This window comes from Amblyomma mixtum, chromosome 1 (assembly GCF_055824585.1).
Source record: "Amblyomma mixtum isolate Tamu chromosome 1, ASM5582458v1, whole genome shotgun sequence".
Taxonomy (NCBI): domain Eukaryota; kingdom Metazoa; phylum Arthropoda; class Arachnida; order Ixodida; family Ixodidae; genus Amblyomma; species Amblyomma mixtum.
In genome coordinates, this window is record NC_143012.1 from 59,672,808 (window position 1) to 59,698,032 (window position 25,225).

The 25,225-nt window shown below is 45.0% G+C and overlaps 1 protein-coding gene across 2 annotated transcripts; it reads left to right on the top strand.

Moving 5' to 3' along the window:
• The first annotated feature begins 3,201 nt into the window (after nucleotides 1-3,201).
• Nucleotides 3,202-20,080, top strand: LOC149366391 (uncharacterized). 2 transcript variants are annotated; one of them, XM_089550497.1, is made up of 3 exons: nucleotides 3,202-8,147; nucleotides 14,113-14,230; nucleotides 19,919-20,080. In XM_089550497.1, exons 1-2 carry the CDS (start codon nucleotides 7,818-7,820, stop codon nucleotides 14,128-14,130), a joined length of 348 nt encoding a protein of 115 aa, XP_089406623.1. In that variant the 5' UTR covers nucleotides 3,202-7,817; the 3' UTR covers nucleotides 14,131-14,230; nucleotides 19,919-20,080. The 2 variants fall into 2 exon arrangements, with proteins under 2 accessions (XP_089406623.1, XP_089406629.1); XM_089550503.1 differs by having other exon boundaries at nucleotides 3,202-8,088.
• The last annotated feature ends 5,145 nt before the right edge of the window (nucleotides 20,081-25,225 follow it).

Genomic DNA, 25,225 nt, shown 5'->3' on the forward strand with positions numbered 1-25,225 from the left:
ATAGTACGGCTACCTGAGTGTACATCCATTTTCACCGCCGAGTGTTACGCAGTCTTGCTGGCTGTAGAAAAAATAATAAATGAGAACATTCAGAACAGTATCATTTACACTGATTCTCTGAGCATACTAACCTCACTTCACCATAGCAATGCAGTGAAACCACTAATCGGGGATATCATACATAACATAACAAGCGCCACAATACAGGGACAAGACATAAAATTTTGCTGGGTTCCCAGCCACATTGGAATCGCTGGCAATGAGAAAGCAGATGAATGTGCTGGAAAAGCTCGAAACAAAGAAATAAAGAAAGTGTAAGAAAGCTTGTTATTTCTTTCGATATTCCATTGCGACTGCCATTTATTTCTTAATTTGCACTGCACCAACTTCATACCATCTTTGTAGGGAATGTACTATCGCGCTCAATATGAGTTGCAACGCGCGGTCATCGACCGGGGCTCGTTCCGTGGTGTGCCTCCTCCAAACAGTCGCTCGGAATTCTGGGAGAAACTTTTTCCTGAGCGGGGGGGCTGTTGTTTCCTGGAACGGCAGTTTCTCCCAGAATTCCGAGCGACTGTTTGGAGGAGGCACACCACGGAACGAGCCCCGGTCGATGACCGCGCGTTGCAGCTCATATTGAGCGCGATAGTACATTCCCTACAAAGATGGTATGAAGTTGGTGCAGTGCAAATTAAGAAATAAATGGCAGTCGCAATGCAATATCGAAAGAAATAATAAGCTACATTTAGTAAAACCCATCCTAGGCGAATGGAAATCAAGCTCACACCAAAAACGATTCATCGAAGTTATTTTATGCCGTCTCCGTATAGGACACACACATCTCACACACAACTTCCTGCTAACAAAGAAAGACAAACCTGTTTGCGAGCAATGCGGACATGAACTTACCGTAAACCACATACTACTATCATGCACAAAACTTGAATCATTAAGGAAAAAATATTTTGCCATATTTTACAAAGAACATATCCCATTTCATCCAGCGTTGATTTTAGCTGAACATGCACCCGTTAGTATACTTGATGTTTTTAGCTTTTTAAGGGAAGCCGGTGTTCTTCAAAGCCTGTAATGTTCTGACCCTGTGCTTCTTTACTTAGAACGATACACCTCAGCCACTTTCTCAGCCCTGAGAAGGAGGCTGAGGTTTTTATCTGAGTAGTTGGGGGCCTCGAGATCCTTGGCAAGCCAAGGATGTCCACGGAGGTTAACCAACTTTTAAAAGCTTCTGCAAACAGCCATTTCTAAAAAGTTTGTATTTAATCAGCCAGGTAATAAAAATAAATTTTAGGCCCTTTACACCACCGTTTTTATCAACTTTGTTTTCACACTCTGCTCAAGCCAATCTTTCCATACCTTGTTCTTGGCGCATGATAGCCTTAGCTGCTTATGCGCCAATAAACCCAACACAACACTCTAGCGTGTGTGACTACACTCGATGTGCCATTTACTTTGTTCCGAGGTTTATGCGGTCCATTCTGCCTTTAATCGCTGAGTGAGTGCAGTTCTCCGATTGTCGTGGTGTGTTTGCTTTCTCGAGGACTATTGTAGCCATGAAAGGTATGGTTCATATGCGCCTAGACACCCGAGAAACTGTGATACCGTGCTTAAAGCGCTGCTGTCTATTCTGGGGCCCGATGTAGGTGATGCAGGCGGCGGTACTTGTCGCCTACTGATCGCGCCGACAAGTTGAAAAAATGAGCATATCAATTTTTATTTTTTTTTGTGGTAAAGAAACCACCGCAGTCTGCTGTTATGGAATCATTCAAGGATTAACAATTAAGCGTTTTAATAGTCTGCACCGAGCAAGGACAAACTCTTGACACTCTTCCATCGCATTATTTATCTTCCCTTTGACGTGCCCTCGTGGCATTCATGTTGTTATTGTTAAATGCACGGAGCTTAGCAATGCTGATTGTGGCTTTGGGACATTATTTTCATTTGGGCTGCTTTGCTGTGTTCCATCTCACAGGTGTCATAAATGATGAAAAGATGAGGACTACAAATTGCCAGGAGAATCTTCCAAGGAGAACCGCTGCCAACGTCAGGAGACCCATAGGTGGATGCTCGTATCCTGTAAAACCATGTATCCTTTGATCTAAATTTGTTGACCGTAGTCCACTGTATTCAGGGCAAACCCTGAAACTGGAATATATTCCAGTTAGAGAGTAATTACTTATTAATATGCACCAGAATGCACCCATATGGTTGCTTCAGAAAGTTAGATTCAAGCTATTCCATTATTTTGCAAGTACCCTGCCTCACTCGTTCGGGGTGAATGTGCCTTTCTGCAGCTTTCTTTCAGTCATTGTTGCATTGTTTATGCATGTATTTCTTTATGGCATCACATTGCTGCTTGCAACTTTCTGGGGAAAACGTATCTAAAGCAGAAATGGCAAAAGCTGCAGTGCTCTAGGCGGGCGTCCGCAGAACTTTTTGCAGGGGAGGGCACCCAATGGCCGAGGATGGCGGAGGCGGTAGATTAGCACCAAAAAGGCACTATGTTAGGTCTAAACCACCCACATGAAACAAAAATTAGAAACAACAAATTAGTGCTAGGCTTGGAGAATATGCATTGGATTTTATTAATGGACGAAGAATTAATCTTAAAGGTGCAGTGAAGAGGAATCTGAACTCGTCTTTTTGCCACGCAAAATCGATCTACACGTTCCGAGCATTCTTAGAAACTTTGAATGACTGCCCTGTGTGGCCGATTTCCCTAATTAAATCGAATTGATGTCTGGCTCCCGCCTTTATGCTTTGAATTCTCCTCGTACGATGGGCGGAGTCGGGCAACGCGTGGAGTGCCTTTCACCCAGTCCCGTGGCAGCTTGCCACTCTGCCATCGGCGGAGTAATACGTCGTAATCCGTAGAAGCAAATATTCCGCGTGTATTTTTATTTCTGCAGGCTTATTTTGGGGCTATATTATCTGCGAATTTAACTATTTATTCACGGTAACCTAAAAAAATAAAGGGAAAGCAAAGCCTCCACGGAGCAGGCTGAAAGGCAGTCCACGCGTTGGTCGACTCCGCCTACCGTACGGGGAGAATCAAAGAAATAAAGGCGGGAGCCGGACGGTAATTTGATTTAATTAGGGAAATCGGCCACACAGGGCAATAAGTCGAAGTTTCTAAGAATGCTCATAATGTGTCGATCGAGTTCCTGCGGCAAAAAAACGAGTTCAGATTCCTCTTCAGTGTACCTTTAATAATGAAAATGCAAAAAGTTGCAACCACCAAAGTGCGCTAATCAGGCTGTGTAGTTGTTTTCTGCTAGTGCGTAAAAAATATGCGACATTCCAGGAGGGCCCGGGGGGGGGGGGCACCAGCCCCCCTTGCCCCCCCTCCAGATGCCCATTGTTACAGGATATTCCGTGTCCAACACTAAAGTGGTAGTGGTTTGTCATAGTTAAGCTGGGTGGATGAGCAAAAGCATGTGTTCATTCTTCAGTCGGAGGGGACCCTTAAGCTGCGCCTTAAGGGTATGATGTGACAGCTTTACTGGGTTATTGCCCATATATGCAGAATCAGTCATCGTCTACTTAACATTCATAGACTGGTGGGTCCTCATACTGATACTAGTGCAGTGGAGCAGCAGTTAAGCGATGCTCTGCTCCACTGGCAGGTGGCTATTTCTATCACAGCCACCATTTGGGATTGTGCAGCCATGTTGCTCTTCCTGAGCAACCTCTCGCGACCCATCATTAATTTAACTGCCAGCTGCCGCTGTGGCTCAGTGGTTATCACGTTCGCCCACTGGCCCGAAAGATGCAGGTTTAATCCCGGCCGTGGCGGTTGAATTTTGGTGGAGGTGAAATTCTAGAGGCCTATTTGCTGTAGGAGTCAGTGCATGGTAAGGAACCCCAGGTGGTTGAAATTTCCGGAGCCCTTCACTACAGCATCTCTTATAGTCTGAGTCACTTTGGGACGTTAAACTCCCATAAGCCATAACTGCCACCTGCGTGGTGGTCAGTTTACTCACAATCGGGTAGGCAGGTTGTGATGACGCCACAAGGTTACGTGTACTAGGTGGCTCGACGCCCTTCTCTGCACAAGACTAGGTTCTTGCTAGGGGTTGGTACGTATGGAGAGATGGTTTTGCACTAAAGCTGGAGGAGACACTTAAGATCTGCCTAAAGGGTATATGACCTGATAGCATTGATGTGTTAATGGCCATATATGGGATGTGGTGATGCTCTACATTACATTCATAAACCCCTGGGAGTCCTCATACCTCTCCTGGTGCAGTCGTTAAACAATGCAACATGGCTCAGCAATGGTAGGTGTGGCCACCGGTGGGGCTTGTGCAACCCTGGTTGCTATTCCCAAGCAACTTTTCATGACCAAACATTGATTAAACTGCCAGCTGCCACGTTGGGCAGTTTACTTGCGATCCCGTAGGGAGGTTGTGATGGTGTCACAAGGTTTTGTGGCTGAGGTTGCTTCTCTGGGGATTTCTCATGGACTTTTTACTCGCAACCAGTGATGCCGACAACGATGCTCGCTTTTCTGTGACACGATGCCCTGAACTCCGTCTCATTAAAATTGACCTGTAGCAGCTGTTGTCTTGTGAACTCTGCATTTCTACATTTTCATTCATCCAGGCATGCAAGGCATCCATATTTCATGATTTAAGATGCAGTGGTGTTGCAATTCATTTTTTGTTACTTGTTTTCAATATTTATGTGAATATGTGTATGTGTCTTCTTTGCTAGTTTAAAATGTTTGTGACCAACCTGAGTCACTTGGGTCAGTATGCTAATCTTTAAGAGTAGTACTCGGAGTAGTAAGTAGCTATATTTTTATTTTTTCTAGAAGAAGCTTGGACGTTTTTACTTTTTCTCTTGAAACTAGTCAACATTTATAGCATGGCTTAGCCTTGCTTTCTCGTCATTTATTTGAACATTTTCGAAAAGACAGACTGCTGTCACTTACTGCCAGTGGTGTAGCGCTGCTGTTGGCAGAAGTGGTTGCTGGTATCTATTTATAGATACTGTCTTGTAGTGTTAACAGCAGTCCAATGAGCAAGAAGTCAGCAAAATGCTTCCAAATGACACTTGACAGCGCAGATCTGTGCCCACAAAGAACTGAGTGTCTCGGTGGCTGTGTAGCAACAAGCCTGCTTGGCGGTTGTCGAACAGAATTGCTGCAGCTCTTGTGCGCACTCAATTTAAAGCTTTGCAAGGAACAATTGAATTAAGGAACCAAAAGAAACAGCAATCTGGAAAAATGTGGAAGCGGTTCTGCGTGGCCGTGATCCATCGAGATATGTCCGGTCGCATCTCAGACAAAATGATCAAGCTGCGTACCGGCAGTTTTGAACATCAACAAACACAGTATGATGATTTGCGGCAATATGAGCAGTATTAATTTAGTTATAGTATTTTTAAGACTGCCTTAGTGTTTTCAACTGTAGTTTTGATAACGCTCGGGCATCTCATATAATGTGACACTCATTACTGCCACTGCATGCTGCCTGGGTGGCACAGCAGTCGGGTCCACAGTTGCATGAAGTTACTATAAATGTATATTCTGTCCTTGATGGGGGGGTTTTTAGACACAGTCTACCATAAAAAACGAGACTACGATATGAAAATATTCGAATTGAGATGCTTCTGCTGCGTATTGCAGAGCCACAGCGTAGACTTGCTTATTCGGATAAGGAGCTCTCAATTGCTGCAGAAAAAATTAAGTTGATGAAAGTCAGCAGGCTGTCTCTTTAACAAAATGGTGCAACTTGCAGCTTGCAGTGCTTATTCTAATCAACTTCTCTGCTCTGTTTCATTTTACAGGCATCGAAACCAATATCGGCAACCAATGAGTACACAAGCTGCCCAAAGAACCATCTTTCAAAACCAGTGCTTCCAGCATTTTTAGGATGAACTGTCTGATGTTCATAACCTCAAATAGCAGCATAGCCAGTGATCTCAGACTGGTGATAGTGCATGAAAAGGGGCCATATTAGTCCCTGCCTTGTGGGTGCCTAGACCACAGCCATCATTGCAACTACAAGTCGTGGTGTCTCAGTGGTTACATTGCTCGGCTGCTCACTCGAAAGATGTGGACTGGATTCTGGCCGAGGTGGTCACATTCTGATCGAGGCAAAATGTTAGGAGGCCCATGCACTTTGTGATATCAGTGCACGTTAACGAACCCCAGGTGGTCTTAATTACTGGAATCCATCCACTACGGTGCCCTTCATAGCCTCTGTTGCTTTGCGACGTCAAACCTGATAAACCAACCAACCATCATTGCATCATTAACAGTGGATATTGTGTAACATTCTATGTATGACATCGTGCATGAGTGCAGAGAAACCTTGTTATCTTACACATTGCTGTACAATTGTTCTCTGTAGCTTTTTCTGAACAGAGTACACAAGGTGGAGAGTACACAGAAAAAGAATACCTGCAGTAGGAAAGCGCCTGTCTGTATGGATATGCCTTTTGTGCATCATACTTGGTCTTGCTTTTTGTGCTCTAGTCTCACCAGTTTAGCTCTCAGTTTCCATTGTGGTTCTACTGCCCTGTGAGCTTCCATGTCTCATGATTTTATGGCTTATTGTTTTCTGCATTCTTCTACATATAACGTCCTTATAAATTGAGCTCTGAAAAACAGTAGTAATAACTTTGTTATACTGTCAGATATTCTGGGATGAATATTAATCTGTACTATTTTAAATGATGTCTGCAGGAGCTTGCATTACTTGTGCTTCTGATTCTATTTGCTGTTAGGAAATGTAATCTAGCATGGTTCATTTTGGCTTGATGTTAATGATTCATGCTTATTTCAGTGCTATGTATTACATTGGTGACACTGCTGACAGAGTTGGTTTTGTCCTTGTGGTTTGCAATGTGACTGCTTCTGTTCTGAATTTATTTTTTGTGATCACCGGGCCTGATTATGCTAGATTGAGTATAGATGTCTTGTTTCCTTGATTGCTTTTGTTTTTTATTTTGCTGTCTTAACATTCAGAACTGCTCTGCATGTTTTAGTTATTTATTCACTGCATTTCAGTTTGGTAATATCAACCTGCAGATATTTTTAGTCTCGAAGCCTTGTTTTTTTTGTGCCTACAGGAAAAAATTGTTTGGTTATGGTGTTCGCAGAATAGCTGGAGAGGTTCATGCTTTGTTGGTACAATATATTGTGGTAGCTGCCAGACGTGCCTACTGTGAAATGATACCCAAGATGGTGCAGTCTGCAGAGGCGAATGCACTGATTACCATGTTGTTTTCGGTCGTGACAGATCAGCTCAGATTTAGGTATTGAGCATTTGGCTACATTTAGTGAAAGGTAATCGGTCATCCAGCAGTTTGCTCAAGGGTTATGTGCAACATGCAGGGTAATGAATTTTAAAGCTTTAATAGACAAAAGGAATGCACTCATCAGTAGTGTACAGTGTCACGAGTCGGAGCTCAGAGATATTCTGTAATTTCTGAAAAACTTACACAGACTTGCTTGATGCCTTCCAAGAAGCCAGGCATTATACGAGCACTTTGTCTAAGTTGCTTTGATTTTTAAGCTGTCTCCAGAGTATGCCAAGTAATTGAAAGCTAGGACATTATCCCTCGAACTCCATGCAAATTTATAAGTACCAGGAAACCTGGTTTAAAAACTTTTTTTTTTGAGGAACAACTCATTGACACTGAAATTAAATGTTAGCCTAAATGTTGTGTAAGATTGCCTTCTTCATTTATAGGTTACTGGCTGCCCCTCCAAACAGGCTGTAACAAGCTCTAAATACTCTGATTTTCTTGACGCAGGCCTGGTCACAGCTGATCCAAACCTCAGAGTGATGCCTGGGGAAAACATCAGTAAGCAGCTGCACCAGTCCTCGCACTGTAGTCAGAGTTTCATGAAGAAAAGCCCTCAGGAATCGCACCTTCTCACCCAAACGTGTGACCGTCCATTCCCGTGCGACCACTGCGGGCAGAGCTTTGCTATCAAGGCCACCCTCGTAGAGCATCTTCGTACTCACACGGTTGAGCTTCCGTACAAGTGTGACCACTGTGAGAGCAACTTCGCTGAAAGGAACAGCCTGATCACGCATCTTCGTACTCACACGGGTGAGCGTCCATACAAGTGTGACCACTGTGAGAGCAGCTTTGCTCTGAGGAAAAACCTGGTGAGACACCTTTGTACTCATACGGGTGAGCGTCCATACAAGTGTGACCACTGTGAGAGGAGCTTTGCTCTGAGGCAACACCTGGTGAGACACCTTTGTACTCACACGGGTGAGCGTCCACACAAGTGTGACCACTGTGAGAGCAGCTTTGCTCTGAGGCAACACCTGGTGGCACACCTTCGTACTCACACGGGTGAGCGTCCATACAAGTGTGAGCACTGCGAGAGCAGCTTTGCTGTAAAGAACTCATTGGTGACACACCTTCGCATCCACACGGGTGAGAGACCATACCAGTGCCAGCTCTGCCCCATGGCCTTTAAACAGAGATCAGCCTTTGTAAAGCATATGCAACGCCATAAGAGAAAAAATGTTTCGGTGTGAGCTGTGCAGAATGCCATTTAAAGGAAAGCACAGTTTAAAGCTACATGAAAGCAGGACACATGCTTCAAATGTCACAGTTCGTTGAAGCTTTGATACCGTTTCCCAATAATATGTTAATACTATTGCTAGCTAACCTGTCTTGACTCTTAATTTGCTATGTTGGAAAAAAAAATATGCGAATTTACCTACCTTCAAGGTACATCGGCACAGCAATTCTTCGGTTTCTTTTCTTCCTCCACACGAAACCTGAACGTACCAGGCTGGTACTTTACTAGTTTCAGCGCATTGGTGATGTGTGCGAACTGTGGTTACAGTGCTTGGCACTAGTTTGCAAACTGGCATACTCACATCAGAGCAGTTAGGTCTTCTTTTAAAAGCGAATGTAATGCCACCAGAGAAGCATGCTACTTTATTATTCCTTCCATGCTTGTGTTGTGGCTGCATTATTGGGGCAAAAGAGGTGAGAATTAAAGCCCAGGCTCCTGATGACAAACAATGCTGGCTTTTGTTTGCAGGTTTTTAGAGTAGTCTCTTGGTGTAAATTTAAAAAAATAAATGCTTTACTGCACGAGATTCCTGTGCGTAATCTTTTGTCAAATAATTGGCTATCTGCATGTGGCGTGCTTTTATTGCAAATTATGTCCTCAGCATTGTTATTCTTGAGAAACATGCTGCAGATTTGGAGGCAAATAATCACTGTCCCAAGAGGAGTTGTTCTCATTCCATTATGTGACAACGGTTTCTAGCTATTTAAGCATTTCTACAGCAAACCCTTGCATATTATGTTGTGGTTATGGAAACTCGAGTAAACTTTTCTTGATGACTACGTTGACTTAAAAATTTACATAAGTTGTCCATTGACATAAACACTATTGCAATTTATAAAAGCTTGTGGAGTTCAAATTGTTGAAAACCAATGAGGGACACTGAGGACGATGCCATCAAATTTTTTCTTTTGTTAGTAAAATCCGGTAGTTCCGCATTTGTACCTTTGCTGGCATTTGTCCTGAAGTGAAAGGTGCATTTATTGCGAAGAGTTTTGGATTCGAAGTTGAAAACTTTTTTCCCGCTGCTGCAATTCAGACTCGAGAGTCTCTGATGACGAAGTAGGAGAACAGCGACTGTGTGACTGCTGGCTGCGGAAGCGCAGCAACCGAAATGAAAACTACTGCCGACTTGATGTTGCAGGCTTCTATCACCTGTTGTCACTTTGTTTATGTTTGCACCAACATTATGATGGAGCCCTTTCCCGATTCTGGCAACGAAGGTCTTGCAAAGAATTGAGGCATGCGGTCAGCGACCTCAACCTCACACAGCACGCAATACTTTAGAGGGCTGAGGTGGCAAGTCTTGTGAGAAAGTCCTAGCGCCGAGGAGTCGGCAGCATCGCCGTCACCACCGAGCCACCACCACGACTGATGTTTAGCAACTGGTATGTGCGGGCATATTGAAAAGCGAACACGCCATTGTGTACCATTGCACCAACTTCATTCAAGGAGCACTTGCTGCTCTGCCCTCTTAAATTGAGGTGCATAATAAAACCATACAAGCACACAGAATGCATAGCTGCGAAGCACCCCAAAGCATACCAAAACTCAGCTGGCTGCCTTGATGCGCTGCTAATTGCAGGCTTTCTTTGACTTTCAGCATTCAGGTTTTCTTTTATCCGTCTTCCTCCTGTGATAAAAGTGCACTAGTGGCTTGAAACAAAACTTGTGTGCTTCAATATCGATCGAACACCCACCCTTCATGCACGTTTGTCAGGCTCAGAGTTGTTGTGCCTTTTCTCCTATTTCATCGTCGCGCTTGTACTTGCGAGATTGTTCTGTGGCGGCGATATCTATATTTTAGTTCTTGCTCTTTTATATCTTACAAGAGATTTTTTTTTTGTTTTCAGAAAGAGCGCTGTTTTTTTGGTTAGGGTCTGGTTTTGTATCGGTGCAAGCCAACTTCATTTTCTCCTCATTGTCCCTCTAAGGAACATTTGCTCCAGCCTTTTAAAGACTTAGCTGTGTGTTGTGAACTCTAATACTTTGGCGAACAGAGACACCAAGCAACACAAAAGGTCTTTCTTGACATTTCTGCAGCCAGCACGGGCTCCTTGTTCACAGCAAAAACGCAGTCCCCTGCATAAACCACAACTGAGTTTACTTGGAGGAATCGGGATGCTACAAAAAGCAATTGCAGTAATGAGCTCATGATGTGAAAAATAAAAGCATTCTTAACAGCGCTTAAGCAGCACCCAGTAATGGATGGCCACAACACTGATTGCAACAAGGAAGGGATCGTTGCAAGTAAAAAAATGACAGCATCACTGCTGTCTATGAAATCTCTAAACATATGCAGAACACATCACACAAACTGATTTGAAACGACAAAGTCTAGACCCGATATGCACATGCTCCTGGTAATTTTTCAAGGCTATTTACAATAAACCACTTTTGGTGATGTCTTCATTGTGAACGCAGCCCCTATGCTGGCAGCTGAAATTTCAGGAGTGGTGTGTCTTTGTCTTCAAATGCACTCCCCCCCCCCATTTTCCCCGAATGGGATTTGAACTACAATACTACATCAGCTTTTTCCGTGATGCTGATTTGTTCGCAAATGGTTTACTTGCTGCTTTGGAGGGTTTTGACATTAATAATTGTGTGTTGTAGTAGTTTACAGGATTTGTAACGAAATCAATAAATTTTTCTTTTCATTCATTCAAAGCACAAGGATGGAGTGCCTGTAAAAAGCTGAAGCTATCGGCATCTTGGCAAACAAACAGCCTTTACACATGATGGCAGCGAAAGCATATTACGGACATGACATGGACATGTGCTGATCACAACTGATCGCTTTATTTATAGTGTTTTGAAATTTATGGACTGAAAGATGGCACTAAAATACACAGATGATTTAGAAACAAATACAAATCGCAGATTAGTCCTAGCTGAGATGTAGTGGAGATATAGCTGAGAGCGATCTAAACCAAAACAAAACCTAGCACTTCGCTCCAAGACCTGTTTTCTTTGTTTCTCAGTGTTATCGGTGGGGTGTAAACAAGTATTTCTTTCTATTTAGGTCCAGAACGCTTGAACCCTTTGTGGGACGCAGGACACGTAATGTATTTGCGCGATTGTAGGTCGACCTTTTCTTTTTCATTTGGAAATATGAAGTGGATGGTTGACTTACAATCGAAACTAAAGCTGGGCACCATAAATAAATAAAAGCAAGACAAATGAGATATCCGGAATGCTATTGTGTGGTTGCAATTTTGTTTGCTCCACGACTCTGCCCAGTAGCATTCCGTTAAAGGATTTTTCATTTTTTATACTTTTTTACTTTCAACTGTGCACTCGGCGTTAAGGGAGTGTCGATAGTTGATGGATGGGCCGCTGTTCGAATTGTGGTTGCACCATTCATGGAGAGAAGAAAGTTGCGCTGCCACACGGAACGGCAGTGCTTCTGGGGAGTGTTTTGGTAGCTGATGGAAGAGCTGACGCCGCTCACGGATTTGATGGCTGCTGGCAATGTTTTACCGGTTATTAATGTAATGTTTTGTATGTCGTCATTTGTGCTTCGGGTCCGGTATGTGTCCAGTGCTCACTCACGGCTACATTCAAGAAGGCTGTCATTCTTTAAGCCAAAGAAATGAACAGCTGTGCGCCAGGGCCAGCAGTTTGACGTGTCGGAATGTCTGATGCAGGTGTGGTGGCTGCAGTGAGGCAGAAATTTCTGTTCCATGTGGTGTCGTGGTGCGGCTGTTTGCAAAGTTCAAGATATCATGCGTGCTGTGGTCGTTTGCGAAGTGGGGGATTTTGCTGGACAACAACGGTAGAACGATGTGCTGCGGGACCGCAGCAGCGATGATGACTGCAACGGTAGTGTGGACGATGCTGCAAGCATACAAATGTGGACAGGTTGTCCAGTGACTAATGCATTTTCGTTTTGGAAAGTGCCCACTTGCAACTGCCATCCACGGTAGCTGCCTGACGTCGGAAAGAAACTAACCAATAGCCATCTCTCAACTTGTATACGCAGTTGTGAGCGACAGAGGAGGGTGCGAGCATGAAAAAGTTGCCGGGAAGTGCTCGCCAACTTTGGTGCGCGATTGTGGATCCTCTGCGGTCTGTAGAAGTGAATCATTTCACTCAGGTTTTCATGACAACACAGTGCAGTTATTGAGTGAGTTGATGTGCTCTTCTCGAAAGGTGTTTCAGAGCCCCTTTAAAGGCAAAGCTTAAGCAACCACCAAGTTTCTTATTTTGCCGACCTGCGATATGGGGAGAGAGTCGACTTACATGTGAGTTGACTTATAATCATTTAAATACGGTACGTCCTACTTTTTTTCATTGCGATGTTTTGAGTTGTGAGCCTAAAACTACTGCATCGATTGCTTTGATATTTCTAGCGCCAGCTTGTGGATGTCTAAGGAAGCTTTTCTGCTCTTGTTTCGACAATATTCTCCCAGTGGCATCACATACACATATTTGAAACAAACTGTTCCGCTTGCATGTGTTGCACATGTTTTAGAAAGGATTTTGGCACAATATGTCATGTCTAGCGCATGGCGCAACTTATGGGAGCAATCGGACACGCTGACTTAGAGCCAAGAGGCAGAACACTGTCGTGTTTATTTCTGCCTTCCTTATGTACCGGCATGGGATGACAAGATGTGTACATGTGTCACGTTACCACGGTTGCACACAAGTCAGAATAACACCACATCCCTCTTCTTTATTATATTTCTGCAATGAAAACCCCCCAACAGCCTGACCTAACATGTGCCCATATGCACATCTGTAACCCGAAATACCGAGAAAGCCGTCGCCATCAGCAGAAGCCTGGCTGACCGCGGTGAGTCAATCAGTCAGCCGACGAGAGAAAGCTCTACAGCGTCCCATAGGAAAAGGCCATTACCGTCCATCTACCTAGCTACATACCCATGCGCACAGTTCTTTTGCGTGTCGCATTGTTGAACGGTTGATGCTTTCCATTTGTGTAAAATGATATATCGTCTATGTTTGTGACCTACGTAAAGCTGAATAACTGAAGGAACTTTGTGTTTTCGGACAACCTTTGTGTGACCCACGTGGATGTGGTCCTTGAGGCTGTGAATTCCTCTGATTTTATAAAGAGGGCTGGCATCATTTGGACTGTATAAAGCTGCCAACCCATCTCAAAAGGGGAGCATTCTCCTTATGTCAGAATGATACGATTCCATATTTCTCACTGCTGTATGAAGTCTCCTCGCCTGTAAGTAAAGCTGTGTGCACCCGCTAGCTGAATCAAACCCAAAGTCCATGACAATGCGCTCATAGTCCAATATGACGCTGTAGAAGCATCCTAGTGTGCTTATGAGGGGAACAGGTTATGCTTGCGCTCAAGCCGTTGTTTTAGAAATAAGTTTTGCCTCATGAGCCACTGAAAAGGATGGCAAGAGTGCTCATTTCGTAACCCGATTTCTTCAGTTGTGCCCAGCTTGAGTAGGCACTCTTTGCTGGTATGAATCCGTGGTTGCGCTTCTTGTTTCCAACTCTCAGCTGCTACACAGGTGTTTGTTTACTGTGTGTCTTTTCTCTCTATTTTTTCTTTCAAGAGTGAAGTTTTGTCATGAAAAGCAAACGGACCTGTACGGGCCGACCGAGTGAGCCCCAGCCCAGGCTAGGCCAGGCCTGTCATTAGCGGACTGTGTTCAGGTCCTGACTGAAGTAACGGTGAGTTGGGCTGGACTCAGCCTAAATAACGGCCTGTGTAACCCTTTAGCACCGAGTATAAAGCTATTTCTTGTAGCTTTCCTCGCATCTAAAGCATTTGTCATTCCGGATAAAGATTCCATTTCACCACTAGTCTTTTTCTGCAGCTTTTGAACAGCAATGTTTTCTCGTTCTGTATTCACGGCCTCCATATTCCTTTATTTTTGGCTCAAAGGACTCGTGACCCTGATATGGTTGAGAGGACATTCGCAATTTTCTAATCTGACCGGCACTTTTAAGAAACTGAAAGTGACAGCGGTGGACATTGCTCAATGTGTTTCACTTATTTCCTTTTTTTTTTAAAATAACCGTGGCCAGCTGAGATGAAGTAGCTTTATGCATTTTGTTAAGCGAGAGTCGCACCTGTCGGAGCCTGCCTCGTGCACTGTTATAACATTCGCCAGGTCCGAACAAGAAAAAGAACCCGAAGAAGGCTTCGAGGGTTTGCGTGATGCCGACCCTCGAACGCGCACGACTACTGGTTAACAACTCTTCTCAATCACAGATCGACCCGATGCAGAAAAGCAGAGGCTTGAAGTTAAACGCAGTCGCATGTTGTCACGGCACGTCCAAAAGCATGAAATGCTAGGCTATGGTCGAATACAACTCAAGAACGAAGTGGCAAATGACCCTGAAAGGGGGCTCTTCAATCATTAGCATTGACCGATTCAGTTGACGTCGTGGTTACTTACCTTTTGCATTCTAGTGGGAAATCGCAGGGGGTGACAGATGAAAGGGGATTAACCACGGCTTAATCGGATTAACCGCTGTCTCATGAAAATCGAACAACGCCATTGGCTGGAGGGCCTTCTTTGAGTGGTATCTGCCGCTTCGTTCTTGAGTTGTATGCGCCTTTATTTGGATCATATTGCACAGAAAGTGAAAGGAACGAAAATAGACGCAGGCCAGGACAGAAGAGGCACACACACACAACACCAGTAGCGTTGTGTACGTGTGTGCCTTCTCTGTCTTGTCAAGCGTCCGTTTTTGCTACTTTTACTTTCTGTGTGTCGTGGCGTGTCCTTTGTTGGAAGATTATAATTATGCCAGCACTGTTTTTCGAGTATCTGTTTTTGCTTAGCCATTCTGTTGAAGCTGGGGAATGTCGCTAACAAGCATAGGTCGGCCCACTCACTCATGAGTGCACTCATATCGCCTCACTCACACTCACGTCTCTGAGTGTGAGTGAGTGGTCGTGAGTGTGAGTGGACGTGAGTGTGAATGCGAGTGAGTGGATGTGAGTGAGGGTGGTTACGAGTGTGAGTGCGAGTGAGTGGTTGTGAGTTTGAATAGACGCGAGTGTGAGGGCGAGTGAGTGGATATGAGTGCCGGTGGTCATGAGTGTGAGTGCGAGTGAGTGGATGTCAGCATGGGTGGCCATGAGTGTGAGTGTGAGTGAGTGGATGTGAGTGTAAGTGGAGATGAGTGTGAGTGCGAGTGAGTGGATGTGAGCGTGAGTAGAGGTGAGTAGTGAGTGGACATGTTTGATGAGTGGCTGTGAGTGGACATGAGTGGCAATGAGTAGCTGTGAGTGGACATTAGTGGCAATGAGTAGTTGCGAGTGGACGTGAGTGGCAATGAGTGGATGTGAGTGGTGGGTGGACGCGACAGCGAAGTCTGTCGCGTATGTTTCGCGACCACGATACCCGCTTAGCTATTTTTATGTTGTTGAGAGCAAAGGGAACCAAATATTGACTACTGAGGGCGCTCGAGGCAGCATAAGGCATGATGCTCTTGTCATTGGACAACCGAAACAGAGGATTCCGCTGGCACAGGAACGGCAATATTTCGTTGCATTTGTAGTTCACCATTCGCCCGAGCGCAGACCCTTCACGGATGCAATGTGCCGCTACAAGTTTTGTGAGATCCTTTATCGAATTTCGCATTGCCAGTCCTGAAAATATAGACAGGTGTATCTTGCTACGCTCCCCACATGACTCGATCTCATATACACAAGAGTTACGATGCTTACTGCTGAAACAACGACTGGCCGCTTCTTGGCAATAACTACCGTAAGATGGGATCTCGAGTGCTGCAGTGGACTCTTAAGTTTTTTTGTGTGTGTGTGCTTAGGTGTGTGCATTGCAGAGCTTTGCTCTGGCCGTAATTTGTTGATTGGGCCGGACCCACGCGAAAACCTGACCTACTTGGCGCCGAAGCTTTGTCACTGGGGGAGTCAAATCGAAATGAGCTTGTGAAATGCGATTTTGTTTATTTTCCGTGTTTTCAGTGAAGTAAGTGGATTAGCTTCTCTTAGCACTGTTGGAGTTGAGGCTTCAAGACTGGAGTGCCGCTGAGCGAAGAGGTTCGTAGGTGGCGAAAGGAGAATAGGTTTATTTACATTTCTACAACATGGTGGTTAGAAGTGAGACCAAAGTCAGAAAATGGGGGAGGATGATCTGGCACCCCACAGATTGCTGCTTAAATGCAGTTCAGATTCCCCAGCCACCCAGCTAGGGAATCTGATCTCTGGTTGAGCGTCCAATGGGCAGCTAGCGTCTTCTTAGGCTCCGCCCTCCCCACGTGGCCGCGCACACCGCACAGAGACACACACATGGGCAAGGAGGAAATTGGCGTCTCTGAGTCGCGAACTGTTTGACCAGGCCCAAAGGTCGTTCGCTGCTGAGTGACGATCCTGATCGATGGGTACGCGAGCGCTGACTGCTCACACCGGTGACCTCTTCAGTTCGGTGGAAGGGACAAATCAGCCGTGTCGCCCCTCCGCTTTGTCTGCTGCCCAGGGCGCACGCGGGCAATGAGTTAGCGGCGCCGTCGCCCCGCCGTCGTCGCCACTGGGTCTCGTCCGTCGGTCCATGGCAGTCCGGGAGAAGCGCCGCACTCAGCCTCCCCGGCGAAGGGGATTAGACGCCTTTGTGTACGCTGACGCCGTCGCCAGTAGCTGCCCCACGCAGTGTCTCTTTTGTCTTCCCCGAGCAGCAGCGCTTTTGGCCGCATACCTGATGGCGCCTGTCTGGCTCGCCGTTTTCCGCTGGCTGGGCCTCTGATCATTACAACGTGCAGACCTTTCGAAAAGGGGGTCCATTTTGGTCCTGCACTCCAACCGGGCAAACTTCGTAATTGAAGTCAGCTGGCACCTGGGTCCTCTCCGTGCGTGCGGTCCATGGCGGCAGGCCCGAATATAATCACACTCAAGTTGCTCGCAGCCATACACAGTAGAAACAGGTGTGCTGGCTGGCTCCAAACGAGACCCGCTGACGTCGATCTTAATAGCACGCATCGATTTACACAATCCTACCCACACTGATATCTGGACAGCATGAGTTATCCTTTGAACCGGATACTACGATTTCCTCTGAGAACTTCTGGATAGCGCTTTTTCCCACTAAAGAAAGGCGCGTGCAACAAAATGGCTCACAAGTTACCTGCATACGCATTCTTCCGCGAACGACGTTAAAGAATAATCAGGTGAAATGTAAGCGCCCCCTATCACCACGTGGATGCGCAGGTGGTCTCCGCACGCACTAGCCTCAAAAACGTCACGCTGGTTTGTAAAACCTCCTTCAGACAGGGATTATGTGCAATGCAGAAAACGTTCTGCACGGCAGACATGTCCACAGACCGGTCACACATAGTAGCTTAGGAGGTTTTGTAAATGGATTGCTAATGCCAACTCCCCTTAGCATCGTTATTACGCGGGGAAATCCTCTACTTGCGGCCCATTCCAGCCATTTTGCTTTGCGTGAGGAAATCACTCGATCGTTTGAAAAACACGCCCCATTTTTCACGCCGCGAAAAGTATTCATAGTTGCCATTTGACTCCAGCGTATTCATGCAGAATCACCAAACGTTGTTGTCAAGCAAGACCAAATATTGGTAATTAGACACCATCCAATACTATTGTCAAGACAAAATCATTATTTTTACTTAGACACCGTCATAGGCGCGCGCACAAAAAGAGGAGGTGCCCCCCCCCCCCCCTCAGTCGTCTAATCCCCCTAATCGCCAAGTCTGCCTTATACAATTACTTGTCGGACCTGTTCCGGCACAATTTATAGTGCAGTGCTATGTCCGATCAGATTTTTTAGTGGCCGAAGACCCATGATGTTGCATTCAACAACTGTTTACTGGCCGGGTCATTTTGAGGCAAGCTTTTCAGGTTCTGTTTGGCTGTGACAGTGAAAAAAAAACCAATCTGTCACATTTGCTGGGGTTTAGAGAGAATGGAAATTACTCTGGAAGCGGGATGTTACATTGATACTTCAGCGACGCAGTGACATGCCTTCCTCTGCCGGTACAAACGTGGTGAACAAGGGAGCCGAAAGCCTCAGTGTGCTTGTGAACGTTTCAATAAGAGGGCTGTCTTAATCAGGATGAAGACAAGACCTCTTGCGGAAACTCTGGCAAGCACCCTTAGCCTTTCGCCTCCCTTCGTTCACATTTTGAGTGTGACGGAACCAGCAGCTTATTCTCTCTATACCATGCATTCCTCTGCCGATGTTACAGATTAAAATAAAAACTACTGCTGAATAATATCTTGTATATTTTGAAATTACATCGCATGGAAATAAATGTTCTATAATCATCCCTCACCTTTGCGCTCCGTTCTGGCCGTAAGGGCCTGGGAGAGAAGGTTGGGTGGGGGGGTGGGGGCACTGCGCTGAAACATGGCTCATTTTCATGGAGAACCCTGCGCACGCGTATGGACACCGTTCAAAAACTTCTCTAAGCATCTTAGCTGACGCTGAACTGGCACTCATCGTCTCAGCAGCAAGCCTGGAAGCGCACGTGCGTACCATTCAGTGCATGGAATATGCGTGATCAGTGACCACTTTCATCGAGCTGTGAAGCTGTGAAAATTGGCCAAATAGCCCGACAAAGCCTGGGCCGCGCAGCACCCCATCTTTGAGAGTAACGTATGCAGAACTTGTGGTTTAGGCACGACTTTATGTATTTTAAATTGGAAAAGAAATTCAGGTCCGCGTGGATGGTAGCACCAAGCTGTGTTCTCTCGCCAGATCTGATATGGTATACGCTTTTAGTAAATATCCTGCATTTCCTGATTATGCCCCAGCTTCCTATAGACACAGGTATTTTAGTTTATATAAAATTAAGGCAGTGCAGTTATTTGCTCTTGCAGTAACTTACAGTGACTTTTATTCTTTAAGCTTGATTGCTCGTATTTTAAAATGTTTTTGAAAAAATAAATCACACAGATGACCTTGGTGGTATGCTTGGAGAATTTTTTGCTAGGTACTACTTTATTTTTGGTCATAACAGATTATCTCGAACTCACTATTGAACACTTGGCTACATTTCTAGGCAGGGAACAAGTCCTTCGGCAGTTTTTCTTCAGCAGCGTGAACAAGGTTTCCTTGAAACGTGCAGAGTAATTAATTTTAAAGCTTCAGCAGACAGGAGGATTACAGTCATTAGCAGTGTACTGTGGGTTTGATCAAAGCTTATTGACTTTATTTATTGATGAAATTCTCTTCAGCATTACTTGCAAGTTTCCTGCCGATGATACGAGCACTTTGTCTAAGCAGCCCTGGCTCTTAAGTTTCCTGCAGAGTATGCTCATTGCTCTCAGTAATTCTTCAGAAGCTAAAACATTATCCCTCCATACCAAATGAACTGTGACATGTCTTATTCCGCATTCCATTGAAAACTCCCTGTCTTTCATTGATGCAGGCCTGGTCAAAGCTGATCCTGACCAGGGTGTGCCGCCTGGGGAAAACTTGCAGGATGTCAACACCCATGTGCAGCATTCTACGCCAAGTCTTTGCAACACTGTTGGAAACCACCAGGATGGATATGCGAACAAGCAGTTGCATCACTGTAGCCACTGCTGTAAGGGCTTCATGAAGAAAAGCCACCTAGAACTGCACCTTCGCCTCCACACCGGTGACCATCGCTACCAGTGTGACCACTGTGGAAAGAGATGTGTACAAAAGTGTGATTTGGTCACACACATCCGTACCCACACGGGCGAGCGTCCATACAATTGCGACTACTGTGGGAACAGCTTTGCTGAAAGATGCCATCTGGTGACCCACATTCGCACCCACACGGGTGAGAAGCCATTCCAGTGCCAGCTCTGCCCCATGGCCTTTACACAGAGTTCAAACCTTGCAAGGCCTGTGCAAGCCCATAAGAGTGAGAAACCATATCAGTGTGAGTTCTGCACATCGGCTTTCAAAGAAAAATACCGTCTAAAACGCCATGAAAAAAGTCAACATTCTTCAAAAACCACTGTTCCTTAAAGTTTTCATGCGTTTTCCCAACTTTAGATACCGAAATAGTTGCTGGCTAACCTGTCTCACTTTTAATGGGTCAGGTTGTGATAAATTATTCAAATTTACATGATTTTAAAGAGGGTCGGCATGGGGCAATTCTTCGGTTTGTTTTCTCTTGACTGTAAGAAACCTGAACCAAGCAAACTGCTGCTGTCATGAACGGGACTTAAATTGTGGCATGTGCAGATGTCATCATTTTACTAGTTTCAGTGTGTTGAATGACGTCCATGAATTCTGGTTGCAGTTCAAGATGATATATTCTTGAGAGCAGGACTTCATTTAACTCTGCAAAAATAGCCAATAGGTAAATATGGTTCATAAAACCTGGATGTTTTTTCAGGTGCGTCACAATAATATTTTCTCGCACCCTTTCTATTTCTTATTTTTATCTGTGCATTCATTTCTGTGTCCCCTCATCTGTTCAACTTTGCCATTTCTTTCAGACAAATGTTTAAAGAAATAAAATCACTTTCTGGAATGAGGTTCTTAGCAGCAAATCTAAAATTTGTGCATCGATATGGAGTACTCGGATAATTTCTTATGCCTTAATCAAAAAAAAAAGCTTTTGAAGGAGAAGTAAACAAGGTCTCGGTGTTGTTACAATGTGCATTTTTTTGTACTAGAATGTGTGGCGCTGGCTAACAAACTGACATACTAAAGTCCGAGAAGTTCTGTGTTCTTTTCCGAGTGCCATACCACCAGGGAAGCATGCTGTCTTATTGTTCTTTCCATGCTTGTGTTGTGGCTCTATCAATGTGATGCAAGAGCAGGGAAGCAAAGTCCAGCCTTTTTATGATATACTATGCTTATTTTTGGTTTACTTGCTGCTTGAGAGTGCTTTATCGGTGTAATTGTGTGCTGTAACGGTTTCCAGGATTTGTGACCAAAGCAATAAAGTTTTCTTGTCATCCATTCAAAGTACAAGGAAGGAGTACACGTAGAAAGCTTATGCTTCGAGATGCTTGATAATGCTGCTGCCTTTACACATGGTGGCAGTGAAAGTACATTACAGACATGACACAAACATGCGCTGACTAACAACTGATTGCTCTATTTATTGCGTGTTCAAATTTATAGGCTGAAAAATATGGTGCTAGAATACACAGAAGAACTAAAAAGAAATACAAATTGTGAATTAACCCGTGTTTAAATGGAGCGTATACGTGTTCAATGGGTCAAAGAACTAAAACAAAAAAAAGCAGTCTCTGCCTTCGGGGATTCCCCTAAATATTTGACCAGCCCTCCAACAGACCTATTTTCCTTTTTTCTCTGTGTTATGAATGGAATGTGAATGTAAGCATTTCCTTTGTGGATCGAGAACACTTAAAATAATTTGTGTGCACACGTCTGCACATTCGGCGTCTTCGTCTTGGCAAGGAATGGCGTTCAGTATTTGAGAATAGTGAATGACCAAATGGCTACCTGTTGATCGTTTCAAAGAACAAGTGTGTTCACTTAGTCTTGTTATGCAGAAGTGTAAGACGAGAGGTTGAGACGTCTTGACATAGTGAGGATAATGCTGCTGATGGTTCAGTTGTGCTCGGGCCGGAGAGCCAATAACAGAGATTCTTGTCGAAGACGTTTGCTGAAGCAGCAGGGATGTAGCCTAGGCAAATTCATCGTCATGATCAGCCTGAATACGCCCACTGCGGGGCAGTGGCCTCTCTCACGTCTCTCCAACTGTCCTTTGCCAATTGCAGCCACTGTATCCCCACAAACTTTCTGCCGCCCCCTGCTACGGTCGTTTTCTCTTGGAATCCACTCCGTTACCCTTAAGGACCGGCGGTTATCTTGCCTTCGCATTACATGCACTGCCCGAGCCCATTTCTTCCTCTTGATTTCGACTAGGATGTCATTAGCCCGCATTTGTTCTCTCAGCCAATCTACCCACATCTGGTCTCTTAACGTTACACCCATCATTTTTCTTTCCATAACTCATTGCGTTGTCCTCAACTTAAGCTGAACCCTCTTCATTAGCCTCCACGTTGGGCAAGTTGGTTCATCACCAATGGGGATGGCTGCAGTGTGAACAGCAAAACTTTTAAGCCTGTTTTAATTACCATTATGTGTGTGTGTGTGCGCGAATGCGTGCGAGCGCACACGCAAAAGGCAAGAGCGACTCAGTGTTTCTATTTTTTTTAATTAATAGTGCATGATTATTGTCGCAGAAACATAATGAATTAGAAAGGAGAAGAAAAAAAACCCATGTTTTTTATAGAGTGTGTGTGTGTGTGTGTGCGTGCGTGCGTGCGCGCGTGTGTGTGTGGGTGTGTGTGTGTGTGTGTACCGCAACCTCATGTGACGTGAAAACAAAAAGCACTGAACTACCGGAGAATTCCAGTGAAGTATGCTCAACACTTTGCATGCAGAAGGCTGAAATCATACACCTCTGTGGGGTGGCAGCATTATTTAGGTGGTGTTGCTAATTTAGTTTGGAATCTACATGTTCTTGATGGTTGAAAAAGAGTAAAATGGTGATTAGGCACACCTGTACACAGAGGATGTTAACTAGGTCCGGCACGGTAGCTCAGTGGTTATGGTGCCTGGCTGCAGACCCGCAAGACGAGGGTTTGATCCCGGCCGCGGCAGTAAAATTTCACAGGATGCGAAATTCTAGAGGCCCGTGTTTTGTGCGAAAGAACCCCAGGTGGTCAAAATTTCTGGAGCCCTTCACTACGGCGTGTCTCATAGCCTTAGTATCCTGAGTCACTTTGGGACATTAAACACCATAAGCCAAGCCACATTGCCAAAATGCTGGCAAGGTTATGAGGGCCAGGTTATCAGGGCCAATTCAGTAATCAGAGAGCTGGGAAAGTCCCTCGGGTGCTACGTGATGGATGTAAACTGGGTGATTTATGGAGAAAGGAACTCTCGCCCATTCTGCCCTGATGGCATCCATTACACCGAACCAGCAGGATGGCTGTTTGGGAGGAGGGTGGGCCATAGGGCACTTGCTTTTTTGCAGGCACGCAGGAAACCCCTGCAGACCAAGCGGTAGGCAGCAAATGTGAAAGGAGGGGGGGCCGGACAAGGGCATGGCAAACGAAAAGGAAGCAACCTCTCAGTTTCGGGTTCATTAACTTGCAAGGGGGAAGAAATCGAATTAAATGGGATGAAATTGAAGAACAACTAAAATCTGAAAATATTCGGGTATATGGGGTTGCGGACACTCACATGAGAGACATGGAAGAACCGCCTCACATTGCAGGTTAGGATGGGGTGTAACAGAAAAGGGAAAGACCATAAAGGTGGAGGCCTAGGGGCATTAGTAAAGGGGCAAGATTGGGAAAGGGTAAGAGAGAACTGCAGAGAGCATCTATGGCTCCAGGGCATAGTGGGGAGTCTAAGAACAATAACAGGGTTTGTATACCTTAAAACAGGGAGTGAGGAGAACAAAGGGCATTTCAAATGTATGTCTAAACATATCAGGGACTTAGGCTCGCACCAGGAAATAATCATCTTGGGAGATATGAATACTTGGAATACTTTGACAGAGCTACAGGTGCAACGGGGAAGATGTTATAAGAATTGTTCGATGCCCATAATCTAGTAATGGTTAATATGGGAATAAAATGCGACGGGAAAGTAACATGGGTAAGAAATAATTCACACTCAACTATTGACTATTGCCTAATGTCACACAAACTGTATGACAGGTGAGGAGACATGAAAATTGATGAAGAAGGTATGAAAAGCCTGGGTAGTGACCACAGAAGAATCAAAATTACATTTGATAGCGCAATACCAGCGGTAGGAACTCAAGGGAGGGAAAGCAAACATAACTTCACTGATGCACAACTGCAGGAAGTGTCTAGACACATTGAAGGCATAGTATCCAAGCAGCCGGATAGGGAGTGGACATATGATGCCCTAGTGGGGGTTTTTCAATGGGAGTTAGAGAAGGCCCAAAGAAAAAAGGGAAGAAAGAGACACACACCAAATGCTGGTGGGACAGGGAAGTGAAGGCAGCCGTAGTGCGACGACAGGAGGCATCCAGGGAACACAGATTTGCAAAGAAAAAAGGGGGGCCCCACCGGACGAAGTGGATGCAAAATGGAATAAATACCTTGAGAGCAAAAGGGAGGCAGCGACATTAGTTCAAGCCAAAATAGGAAAGACAGGAGTCCAGTGGATGATGGAGGTAAATAAGAAAGATAGGAATGCTGTAAAGAGGTTTTGGGAGCACATAAGGCTACAAGGGAAGAGGACAGAGGGCATCCAACACACTCTGACCACACAGGATGGAAAAAGGGAAGAGGGAGAGGAAGCACAAGAATTTATATATCTGACAAACAATCGAAGCAGCATTTGCAGAGCCTGTGGCGGATGGACTGGGGGAGAGCAGGGACAGCAATGGGACAAGGGAGGAAGAGCTTAGGGAGAGGACAGCAGGGGACTGGGACAGAATAGAAGGCAAGGTTCCCATCGGAACAGCGACAGGACCAGACGGCATACCTTTGAGATTAATTACCATACTAGGCGAAAAAAGCAAATTGAAACTACAACAGATCATTGAAAAAGTAGTAGAGGGAGGAGAGGTAGGAGACATTTCAAAAGACTGGAAAGTGAGCAGGATGAGACTAATATACAAAGGCAAGGGAAACAGGGACAACATTAAATCCTACCGATCAATTACGGTCACATCAGTTATTTACAGGCTAGTAATGCAGATGGTGAAAATGAGAATGGAAGAATGGGCAGA

Excerpts from the sequence above, each read along its gene's own strand:
- LOC149366391 (XM_089550497.1), top strand. The coding sequence starts at position 7,818 with ATGCCTGGGGAAAACATCAGTAAGCAGCTGCACCAGTCCTCGCACTGT.